The sequence below is a fragment of the Dermacentor andersoni genome, chromosome 1 (assembly GCF_023375885.2).
Source record: "Dermacentor andersoni chromosome 1, qqDerAnde1_hic_scaffold, whole genome shotgun sequence".
Classification (NCBI taxonomy): domain Eukaryota; kingdom Metazoa; phylum Arthropoda; class Arachnida; order Ixodida; family Ixodidae; genus Dermacentor; species Dermacentor andersoni.
This window is the reverse complement of record NC_092814.1, coordinates 272172145-272184837: the sequence shown is the minus strand read 5'-3', so window position 1 is coordinate 272184837 and position 12693 is coordinate 272172145. Positions and strand designations below refer to the sequence as shown.

Below are 12693 nucleotides of genomic sequence, written 5' to 3'. Positions count from 1 at the left end.
TGTGAAGCCCCTTTGAGCACAGCAGCAAGTTATACACGAAAGAGAGCTCAATGTTAAGCAAGAGATCACTGACTAGGATGTTTGCAACTTCTTTGTTTCTTTGCTTTTCATTTAGACATCCGCGTGCACACACACAAATGTTGAAGCTGGGTCGTGGTCGTAAATGTGCGTTGGTCATTTTGGTTTCGTCCTCATGCGCCACCTATTGCAATTGATAGCTCTAGTCGAACTCTTCGTACTCTCTGTTGCATTAGCCGCAATTTAAATTTTTTTCATTTGAAGTGAGCTGTGCGTTATCTTAAGCTTATTCTTCTAAACTTAATGTATGTTCGCATCGTCTTTCGCACAGTTTCACAACAGGAGCAGGACCAAATTTCACAATGCTCAGACTTGTACTCTCGTAAAGGTGCACCATCGAAGAAAACAAAATGTATTAACACATGCACAAATAGTCAACAACCCTCATCAAGACATTAAGAAAAAAAGCGCAATATTTCCATGCTATGAAAGACTAGAATGGGCAAAACAAAAATTAAGCTTACAGAGCAGCTTTGATTAGTCAAATAAGGCACTGATATCAACTCCTTTCCCCCTGTTCACCTGCCGGCCCTGGGTCTCGCTGTGTTCGCCAACGTAGCGTGCCTTGCCCTCGCTGACGGCCCCTCCGCGGAGGGCCCATCGCTGCCAGGCGAGTATGGGTGAAGTTCGCCACTCTCCACGAGTGAAGCAAGGAGCTTCAGCATGCAACGAGGGCTCAGGAGGCTTCGTTGGAGGCGTATCGTCTAGTAACGCTTAGGGCTACTAGACCCAACTGGGATACAGCACCAACAGACCAACTCGAACCGCTACGGAAGCGGTTTTGGTGAGCAGTCGGGTAGCTTCTCTAGTGGCTCTGCGGGTCACGAGTCTGTCTTCAGAAGCCAACAATGCGGCCACGTTTACGGAGGCTAGAATTTAAGGGAATCACCCTTAATCGGCATTGCCTACTTTCGTTTGCGCTTCCTTATCGTTATTCTCGTCTCGTGTAGTCGAGTATGTTTATGCGTTTGTTCATCTTACATTAGCTTAGTTCTAAGTTGTGTGCCGGCTGAACCCAATAGCTTACTATGGCATCTTTGTTTTTTTCCGGATTGTTACAAGGGGTAAAAACCTAGCCACCAGGGGACGGACGAATTCATATTTTCGTTTATGGTTCGTTAAGCAAGAAAAAAGCCATGCGTATATGAGAAAGTAATAATGAATTTTGATTTCTGTAGAGCCTGCCAAGGTTTTGGAGAATTAGGTATCGTGGATGTATTGTAAGCAATTTTCTGCTCTTTGTACTCCGCGATAGAGGGAAATTTCCAAGACCTATGTTTTGCTGATTTCTGTTTTGTTTCTTTGCCACTGTTTGCAGGTATGAAGCATCACCTCTAGTCGTCTTTTAAACAAAACCTACGATTATGCTCTACTCTCGTGCCCATACTACACAACAAAACCGAAGGAAACCATGCAGGCCAAAGAAAAACCTTCCGCTCAAGTTTCCAAAAATGAAAATGTAACGCCCGAAGCTAAAAACTGTTCTGGTTTTTTTTTTTAAGTGAGCGTATACTTTTGTAATAAAAATCTAAATTTGTATTATGCGTCTTCGTGATTCGTTTTGCAAGCATAATTGTAGGCTCTGGCACGACGCTCACAGCAATCTGGATAATTGAGTTCTTGTGGTTTGCGTATCTTCGGTCCACTGGCAACGTACGAATGTTAATTATATAGCGCTAAGCTTAATGTCCCATTGCATTGATTGTCATTTTTGATGGTATGGCATTTCCGCCTGTCAAACGCGGCAGAAAAGCATGTGGTAGGCGGCGCGAAGAGGCGGCCGCCATGGTCACTGTTTAATTAGGCCGGCCAGCCATCGCGCCGCGGGATCTCGGGAGCGGCAGCTACCGCGGACTTGCTGGTCGAGCGCGCCAGTGTGCTGCCTCCCAAACCCTGGCGCGTACCCTCTATGGGGGATTGGCCAAGAAGCAGGCGGTTTCCAGTATGTTTAGAATGAAAACAAAACTAGATTTGAATAGTTTTGTAGAATATCAAAGCTTGGGACTAAAGAAATGTGACTTGGAAGTTTAATACACAATTTTGTGAAAAATTTTGAGATAAGGTAAGTTGAACTAAAGAAATGAAATAATAGAAATAATTATGTGCTATTTTCGCGCTCCTTGTTCGTGAGCCGTCTTCTTCACCGCCTCAGGAGGCGATAGTCCCGCCGCCACAGACTCCCCCCCCCCCCCCTCCTATGATTACGCTTAACGTATTAGAATACGGTAATAAGTCCAGCTAAAGTCCACGTAAAGGAGCGCCTGCCAACGATCGACACAGGTGGACGCAGGCGACGTGGAGCGACATAAAGATTATGGGGTTTTACGTGCCAAAACCACTTTCTGATTATGAGGCACGCCGTAGTGGAGGACTCCGGAAATTTCGACCACCTGGGGTTCATTAACGTGCACCTAAACCTAAGTACACGGGTGTTTTCGCATTTCGCCCCCATCGAAAATGCGGCCGCCGTGGCCGGAATGATGTGGAACGACAAAGCGCCTAATGATGCAATTGTTCAAATAGCGAGAACTGTTGTGACTGAGCGCTCGGGGTGGTGTAAAGAGCAAGAACGGCTGCCCGCAAGTCCTCGTAGAAGTCGCAGGCGGAGCCTGGAACGCATCCGGAGCCTGGAACCTTGTTGAGACGGAACTGGCTATCCAGCTGGATGTACCAGATGTTCAGCATGTCGATGTAGACTTCCCTGACACTCCACAACAGCGGGACGGCTGCCGGACCGCGTGAGGCCACGTCACTCACGCCTTGGTAGAGTCCGCTGGCGCTGCCATGGCTGGGCTCGGTCGTCCAGGTCACCAATTTGTGGGAGGCGGGGCGAAGAGGTGGCCGCCGTGGCCCCGGTTTATTTAGGCTGGCCTGCCATGGTGCCGCGGAATCTCTGGAGCATCAGCTACCGCGGCCGCTGAGGTTGAGCGCGCCAGCGTGTTCAATTCTCGCGCTCCTTGCTAGTGACCCATATTTTACTTCACCGGCTCTCGAGGCGATATTCGCGCCGCTACAAGCTTACTATGCGCACTTTACGAAATCTGAGCGTATCCACTCACAAGTTTACTTCGTCATATCAGCTTCAACTAGTTTAGGCGATCGGTCTACATAATAGAGCATTTGACACCGCAACGCTCGTGTATAGTTGGCTGCAAGTTTGATGCGATAAAAATCGTGGCGCCTTTACCGTAGCACTCTCTAGCCCCTGCGCGCATACCTATAAATTTATGTAGTGGTGCGTGCAATGCCATATAATTTGACGCAATAACAGGCCTTCTTGACTAACCTGCAGCGCCTCCGAGTAGTCTAATCAGCGGATGTACAGCAGAGACGCACGTAAGTAGCAAGTTAAGCCAAAGCCTGCCCGCATCAAGTTAGTTACCGCACGCGCAGGCGTCACGATCAAGCACGCAGTCTCACTTTACGAATGCTCTCTGTACAAATAAAACATCTGGGTTTCTAACAATAAGCGGACGTGACCGACCATTTCAGAGAACTGCTAGCGGTAAACACCCCTATAGCTGGTGTTTACCGCCACAGCGTAAACGTTTACAGGAGAAAGGAAAAGGCGCTTAACGCGCGTTCTGCATGGTTAGGTCTGACGTAGTTGTATGCCAGGCGCAGACGTAGAACTCCGTGAGATTTAATTAAACCGGATACGCAATCAAAATAAACGATGATGTGGGTTTAGTCACCTTTTTGGCACCAGACCATTTGACAAGGTTGCTGACGGGCACATGTTTTGTAGCGATGTCACGCTGTTGTGGTTATTTTGTGAGCAACTGAATGTCGCAAGCAGTGACCGCTTCGTAGTTCTGACCGGCTCACTTATGTACACGTAACTTTGGGAACATTAAAAAAAAATACGCACAGGCTGAAGCACGCACCCGCATTGACACGTATCCAGATGGACGCAAGCAAGCACGTATACACATGCACCCACGCAGAAGCTTCCCTGCCATAAAGTATGCTCACTTTTCTTATAGCTCTGCTTAAAGCCTTTTTGAAGTAAAGTTACAATATGAAGAATAAGTTTAGTGTGAAGGTCATGAATTTAAGGCGGAAAAATATATATTGTGCTTCCACACTGCATCTATAGCGGCCGTAAGGTAGGCCGAAGAGCGGAATTTGGTATCGCTCTTTACGAAAGTTTGGGTGCTGCCTAAAAACCTGCGCACACGTGGCAAATCGCTATAAATACCATTGAAATATGAAGAACTTTGCGATGTTCTTCGTACCACAAGGAATACCTTTAAGAACATCGAGCCATCGTTCGCGCGCTGTTTTGCTCGTTCTTTCTCGATAAAACGCGAAGTTGGGTTTTACTCTGTGCACCTGGTTTACGGAACAGATGTTTTTTTTTTTTACTTCGGCAGACGTTTGATTGCCGTGACAAGCCAATTACTAGCGCTATTTCCACTGTCATAGCAGCAAGAGAAAGGCTGCCTGTAAAGAAAAATTTGTAATATCAAACGTGGAGTCTTTTAATGCGATTAGCACTCTTTGGGGGCCGCAGTGAATTTGCAGTATGCAGGGTTCCTTCACCTCCTTTAAATCATTAATAACCGTCGAACTAGGATAAAGAAATTCGAAGGCCCTTTAAGTTGCTTGAAAATAAATGCTTTTCATTATTTTCTTGAGAAATGGGGTTGGGGGTTGAATTTTGAACATTCAAAGTAGCGAACTCTGCATCGGCGCAATTCTATTGGCGCTGTTTATTCGGAAACGATCCTACTTGATAGAAAGGGGGAAGTTGAACTTATAAAGAGAAATGTACGTCGGGCTATTTCTTTCATCTTAAATGGGTGGTCATGGCGAATGGACACGTATGCTGCCGATTCCGAATAAATGTCCCTGTTTATGGCTGTGCGATTAAGGTAGACGTCGCGTAGGAAGGTGATGCGGGCAAGCTTCCGCCACAATGACACCTTAGGTTAACCGAGCAAGTTCTTTCTTTCTCTGATACTGCTAGGAAACTTAAAATTATCAGACATTAAGCGAGACGCTCGATTCTGAAACATTTCCAGGCGTTCGGCGAGATTCTGCGTTAGTGGGTCCCATACAATGTAAGCATACTCGAGAATGGGACAAATGTTTAATAAGTATAGTCGTTCCTCTAATTCTTGAGGGGCATGTCTAAACTTAGCGAATACAGTTGAGAGTGCATGCAGATTTAAAGTTACTTATTTTGTGTGGCGATTCCAAGTCAGGTCTGATGAAAAGATGACGCCTAGATATCTTGCTTTAGTCGTTTGCAGAATGCGCTGGTTATATATATAATAATGGGCTAGAAGTGACTTGCGTTTGCGAGAAAAGCGTATGTATTTGCACTTAGCGATGTTTAAAGACATAGACAGCGTGTTGCACCAAGTGTATATTTTGTCATGGTCGGCTTGTAACGCCAATTTATCAGAATCATTATTAATCACTCTATATGTGGCGCAGTCATCTGCATAAAGCCTGATTGTTGATGTTATGCCGATGTCTCATTATTAAAAATGAGGAATAACAGTGGCCCAGGCACTGACTTCTGAGGCACCTCAGAAGACACAGAAGTTGTCGCCGATTATATTCCGTTGATCCCAACCACTTGATATAGGCCACAGGGGTAGTGACTGCAGCTGTCGAGGAATGATTCTAGGTAATCCGAGGAAAGACAATTTATGCAATAACAGAACATGCAAAATGTTGTTGAATGCTTTTTAAAATCTAGTAATACACAATGAGTTTCACGACCAAGGTCGAACGATTTGAACAGACCATAATAAAATTCGTTCAGTTGTGTGGTGCAAGAATAACCTGCCCTAAAACCATGTTATTGGTAATCCCCAAATAAGTTGAAGGTGAAGAAAAATACTGTAATGTACTATACTTTGCAAAGTTTTGCAACGGGCACTTCTGAGGGATGTCGGTCTGTAGTTTACAACGCAATTGCGAGAGCCTCTTTATTTAATAGGTACAGCGTTGGCCATTTTCCAATCCTGTGGAAGTGAGCACGTGTCGAGGGATAGATTGTATAATAACTCAAGATACTAAGACAGGACAGAGGCGCAAGATTTTAAAACAACTTTTGGGATGTCATCAAGGCCCAGAGCCGTGTTATTACTTACATTTTGTAGCACTTTTATGATGCCAAAGCCGTTTATTATCATCTAGGGCATATATTCACACTCGAGGCATAGCCAATCCGGTAATTTTTGAGATGTAGCGCGAGAAAAAAAAAAAGAATTGATTCACAATACTGCTTGAAGTTGTTCGCCTTATCACTATCCGCAACCGTTGCATCGCTGTGCACAAGCGATGGGATGCCAGTATCGTCTTTACGGCTAGATTTGACAAATTCTCAAAGTTCTTTCCGTTTTCTTTTAATCTTGGAGCCAAGAGAGCAAAAGAAGGCATTTTTATAAGTTTTAGGGTTTAGAAGCTCGGCATTATTGAGCAGCGCGTCGGGCCAAAGCCTGCATTTATGCAAGGAAAACGAGTCACGCAGACTTGGAATACAAGTGGATACTTTTATTACAAAAATACAATCTCTTTTAAAGAAAGAACGGTTTTACGTTCTATGGCATTGCATTTTCATTTTTGGTAGCTTGAGCTGAAGTTTCTTCCTCAGCGTTTATGATTTTCTTCTGTCTTGCGGTGGAGTATGGGAGAGCACGAGAGTAGAGGATGACAGTAGGTGATGTTTAAAAGACGACTAGAGTTGATGCTTCAGACCTGAAAAAAATGGCAAGGAAAAATACAGATAAGAAAGATAAATATTTTGGAATTATTCGTCTGTTACATGAATACAAAGAGCAGACAATTGCTTAAACCCTGTCTAAGGTGCCCGGTTCTCCAATACCGCAGCAGGCTCTACCGTTATCAAAGTCAATTGCTTCCTGATACTCGCATTGTTTGCTTTTTTCTTAACTAAACGGAAACTTGCATATGAATAGGCTCTCCGATGGCTATAGTTCTACCCGTCATACCCCATACCCATACTAGAAGAAATTCTCCATACTAAATCAGTTGGGTTCAGCCAGCACTCAACTTAGAACTAAGCTCAAAATAAACAAACGCATAAAAACGCTCGATAACACGCGATATCAATAACAATGACGGAAAGCGCACCAGTGTTTCGCATGCATGGCACCAATTTTCTCTTTGCCACCCATAGAAGGCAAAGGAGTGTAGTCGATGCCGATAAGGATGGTTTCCTTGCCTTCTAATAGCCGACTCCGCCAACGTGGCCGTGGTGCTGGCTTCCGAAACCAGACTTGTGACCCGCGGAGCCACCAGAGAAGCCACCCGCGTGTTGGCCATAACCGGTTCCGTAGCGATTCGAGTCGGTCTTTGAGAAGCCTGTGTTGGAGCTGTACCCCTGTTGGTTGTTGTAGCCCTGAACGTTCCTAAACGAGTCACCTCCAGCGAAGCCTGCCGAGCCCTGGTTGTATCCTGCAGCTCCTTGCTTGAAGCCACCTTGGTAGCCTCCAGCAGTTTGGCCGTAGCCGGCTCCATATCCGCCACCGTGACCGCCACCGTAGCCACCACCGTAGCCGCCACCGTAGCCGCCGACGCCACCACCGTAGCCAACTCCACCGACGGGGCCAACACCTCCGACGCCTCCGTATCCTCCTCCGATTCCGGGTCCGAAGCCTCCGCCGTACGCCCCAGGACCACCATACCCTCCGATGAGACCTCCGCGGCCTTCGACCTTCTCGTCCTTTCCGGCAGCCTTCTCGTCTTTTTTGGCTTCATCGGCGAGGGCAAGGCACGCTACGCCAGCGAACACAGCAAGGCACAGGAGCTGCGGGTGGACAGCGGCAAAACAATTCATATCAGTGCCTCATTTGACTCATCAAAGCTGCCCTGTAAACTCAAGCTTTGTTTCGTCCATTCTACTCGTTCATAACATAGAAAGATGGTTCTTCTTTTTTACTCGCTTGATGGGAGTTGTGGACAATATGTGCATGCTTGTACATGTGCTAGTATATTTTTTTCTTCGATGGTGCACCTTTACGAGAGTAGAGGTCTGAGCAAGGTAAAATTAGATTCTGCTGCTCGTATGAAGCTGTGCGAAAGACAAGACAATTATAAATTCAGCCCAGAGGAATAAGCTTCAGATAACGCAAAGGCACTTCAATAGAAAAAAAATATAACAATTGAGTATAATGCAACTGGGAGTACCAGGAGGTCGACTGGTGCTCTAAATTGCAATGGGTAGTAGATGAGGGCGAAAGTGAAATGTCCAATGCATATTTATGACCCCGACCCAGCATCAAAATTTGTGTGTGTGCACGCGAACGTCGGAAAGAAAAAAAAAATTAAAAGAAAATTATAAACATTGTAGTCAGTGATTTCTGTCCTCAACATTTAGCCATTTTCAGTGTACAACTGGCTACTGTGCTATTCAAAAGAGCTCTATAGCAAATGGACAAAATATGGCGACTGTTGCGGAAGATAGATAAAGATAGCAATTTTAATGAAAAGAAACATAAAGTAGCGATGTGGAAAACGCGCGAGTGCAAGGGCTGCCGTAAAACCTGGTTAACTCGAGGAGCCTACGTGACTATTTGTCGGCGTCCCATTTCAATAGTAATGCCATCAGAAACCATCATCGTTAATGATAAGATCAAAACAACGTCATCATACAAGCACATCGCTGTTTACTGAGATAAACCGATTTCAACAGCACTTTCGTTCAAAGACAAATTTGTGACGAAAGGTACAAGAAGCGAAACCGCAAATCTCACCTTCATGTTTAAGCAGTGCGCCAGTCGTCTGCGATCAGCGAAATACTGTTGACTCGGTCTTTCGGAGCTGATCTAAAGCTTTTGCAGAGCGCACTTGCTTTTATAGACAGGTAGACATTGCGTGGAGAGAGGTTCGAAAGGAAAAAGAAAGAAAACCTGGGAATCGAGCCACAGGATGACGTCGCGACGCGAGAAAAAGGCGCGCGACACACAAAGATGGACGCAACGACCAGCCACCACCTTTCTCTACCGCTCACTCGCCGGCGTGGCAAGCGGACACCGGCGCAAGGGTGTAAGGGCGAGGGCTCATTTGGCCTTGTAAGTGCTGTCAGGAGCACGCGGTGGCACGGGCACGAGCATTGGCGCGGAAACGGTGGGTACTCCCCCCCGTCCAGCTGCTGCCCTTCCCCCGTACTCCTTGGCTGGCTCATGGCGTCCGAGGGCTCACTCGCTCACTTTTCTTCTTTGATCCTCGTTTCTTGCTTCTCTCTTCTTCTTCTCCCTCGCCCTCTCACCCCATTCAATCGTTCACGGTGTGGTAATCTCGGGTGGTCCTTTCCCAGCGAAATGCAAACCAGTAAGTACGATGGAAGGTTAGATAAATGATTGTGTGATGGTCTCTCATGCATAATTTATGCTATGTTACGAAGCATTGTCCTGTGACGACTATGTACGGTCCGCACAAGCCGTTGCAGAGTTCACGGCAATAAGGACTGGATCATCTCCAATTACAGGAAGGAACCGATATGCGCGAAGCTAGGAATAAGGGACAAAAAAAAAAAAACGAGAATCCCGGAATCTAAGCCGGAAAGAAGTGGCTTTCGGAACGGGAAACCTGAGTTACGCTATTGGGGCATGAGTCTACACGGTGGTAAATAAAAGAGAAAATGTCTTCATGACGTAGATTTTTTTTTTTCGGATTGCTCAATGCACGACCAGTGCACATACTAAGGGTACGTCAAACGTATGTGAAACCATAAAACGCAACGAATTCGGTTTCTGAAGCGCACATCAGACGAGGGAAATCCCGAAATGAAATGCGCACTTTAGTAGATTCCTGTATTTTAATAAATGTCTGAGAAAATTACGAAAAACATTTTCTCAGACTGTTGAACGCGAAAGTTAATTATCTATGACATAGTTAACGTGTGCCTTGGCAGAAAAAACGGTGAAGAAATTATTTACGGTAGGAAACACCCTCTTGCTCCGATGCGTCGCGCTTGCTGAACTCCCCTTCACCAGTAACCCTGCGGAAGAACAGCTATAATGTTTCCTTCGTTTAATTTGATAAGATATCTGTAAAAATTGTTACGAGGAACAAAGTAAAATTCGTCTTTTCCAGGTGGACTATTCGACACGCCTACGATACTTGGGCTACAGCGCCCTCCCAGTGCAAGGATTGATTTGGCTTGGTCCATTCCCTTCTTATCGCCTACCGTTCACGGCCAGACAATCCCGTTGATAACATGGACGGAGCGCCGATCGCACCAATGACCAAGGGCCAAAATTAATAGCATTGAAACGGAATGATTGCATTACACTGGCCTGGATATCAATGCTCAAATAGTTCATTTAAGGTGTCTACTAATGACACTTTTGATTATTTACTTTATTGATGAAAGTGATGAAACCTGACATTGATGAAGTGATATATGTGCTCATCTTAAATCGTCATACAAGCACCAGTTTCGAGATATCCATCCCAAAAATACTCGAAAGTACACGCTGGCCAAGTTAATGATCTTCCAAAAGCCTCCATTACGCACTGTGCGGCCAAACCAAACAGGACGCCAATGCGTTGGTTATAAAATTTCGGGAATGAATATTTGGAAGCCGCCAGTCTTAAGATTCTTGTTCTTCCGGTATTAAAAGTAGGAATCTTCCTTCATGCAAATTCAAAATGTGTTGTAAAGAGAATAATATGCAAGGCAATTAGCGGTTCATTATCTAACTGAGCATTCCAATTTCTTTCTTTTTATGTTCGAGCAATGTCTGCCTCTTCCAGTAATTCAAGTATACGGAAGTGAGCTATTTGCTACTCACGATTTTAAAGCATCTCTTAGAGAAATGAACAGGGGCCAAATTAACTCAGGTTTTCGTAGGTAAGTTCTGTTTGCCACTGGTCGACTGCCTTTGCTAATGATATCTCCTACATAATGATTGGCTGCATATATCTACCCTTACGAACAATTCTAGTGTAAGAACGTTTTGTGAAAACGGAGTCCCGGTAGAATTTTAGAAACATGAAACTGATCTTACAGTTTGATTTGTCTTGCCTGCCACTTTCACTGGCAGTCTAAAAGGCTATGGTGTTGCGCTGCTAAGTACGAGGTCGCGGGATGAAATCACTGCCGCGGCGGCTGCATTTCGATGCGGGCGAAATGCAAAAACGGCCGTGTCCCGTGCATTGCGGTCACGTTAACGATCCCGAGGTGGTCAAAAATTAATCTCGAGTCCCGCACTACGGCCTGCCTCATAATAAAATCGTGGTTTTGGCATGTCAAACCCCAGAATGCAATTCAAAATTAAAAAAAGAAACGTAGCATATAAGACTTCATAATATTTAGTGGGTAATACAGCGTGTTTAGATGATGCTAACCTATATATATATATATATATATATATATATATATATATATATATATATATATATATAAACACTTATTTTGCTGCAGGTTCGAAGTCGAAGTGACGCTGTATAGGGCTTATTGTCGGATTGCTAGAGCTTGGGCTAAAGACTGTTAATATAAACTGATGGCTTTTGATTGACTCGGTCCAACTTGGTGATTTGATGGGTTTAAAAAAACTTCGTCCGTGTGAAGTATTCGTACAAGAACACGTACCAACCTATCGTGCGGTTCGATACATTTGTGTTTATTTGCTCATGGTACTGGTAACTTATGTCCTCTATTGAAAGTATTAAATGAGAGAGGGGGTAGCACGAAAAAAACATGCTGCTTTTATTATCATTACTATATATTAGCGATTGAAAACGACTATTGCAGGCAGCACTTACGAAGAAAAAAACATTGTAAATTAGTCCTCCCGCCTTTGGGTTGTATTCACAAAACGTCTCTTGGGTTAGAGCGTATCCTTATTGACCAGTGTTCTGTGATCCGCTGCTCCTGAGAGTGATCGGCACGATAATAAGATAATAAGTTGAAAATGCCAGTTACGTAAAATATTTTTCTTTTCTTTTTTTTTTAGTATACGAGCCAAGCTACCGGTTGTTTAGTGAGTTAGCCTGTATAAAGCTCTGTGGCGTCGAACTGTTTCGCATTTGGCCGAGGTACTCGCACGTGTTCGTCGCCGATACCTTTCCTCTACGGCCAGTCAGCAAAGAAGCGAATAAGGAAGAAGATGGGGCGACCTAAACACAGACTGCCTTTCATAATCTGCAATGAATAATGCCGGCTGCGGAATACGTTCAGATCCAAGAACACGAACGTAAGCCAAGTATATTTACCAAGCATTTGTCTGGATCTGCGAACCAGTTCTGCGACGTGTTTTCGAAAGACTGCCTCCGGGGTTGGGGCGAAAAAAACAAATCAATCAGAGCTCTCGTTGCTTTGTGAAACAAACGAGTTTCCCGAAGAAACTAAAGGAAAAACATATTCAACCTCTCTGGAGCTACAGAGAGAGAGAGAGAGAGAGAGAGAGAGAGAGGGAGAGACAGCGATTGACGAACGAAAGGCAGGGAGGTTAACCAAAACTGAGCGCGGTTGGCTACCCTACACTGATGGAAAGGGAAAGGGGAGGGTAAGATTAAGCGAAGAAGAGGAAGTGCACTGTGGATATCGCAGACGCGGTAAAAGTTTTCTGCTCTATGTCCAATAACGGTCACTCAGCTACAGGTTCTTATTTCTCGTTTACTCTGCTC

The 12693-nt window shown here is 44.9% G+C and overlaps 1 protein-coding gene across 1 annotated transcript; it reads right to left on the bottom strand.

Annotated features, from left to right (window-relative positions):
* Positions 1-6576: 6576 nt before the first annotated feature.
* LOC126547655 (uncharacterized) lies at positions 6577-8921 on the bottom strand. Its single transcript, XM_050195596.2, has 3 exons — positions 8814-8921; positions 7283-7867; positions 6577-6795 (listed from the first exon to the last, which is right to left on the bottom strand). The coding sequence occupies exons 1-2, from the start codon at positions 8817-8819 to the stop codon at positions 7286-7288; spliced, it is 588 nt and encodes a 195-aa protein (XP_050051553.1). The 5' UTR covers positions 8820-8921; the 3' UTR covers positions 6577-6795; positions 7283-7285.
* Between the last annotated feature and the right edge of the window lie 3772 nt (positions 8922-12693).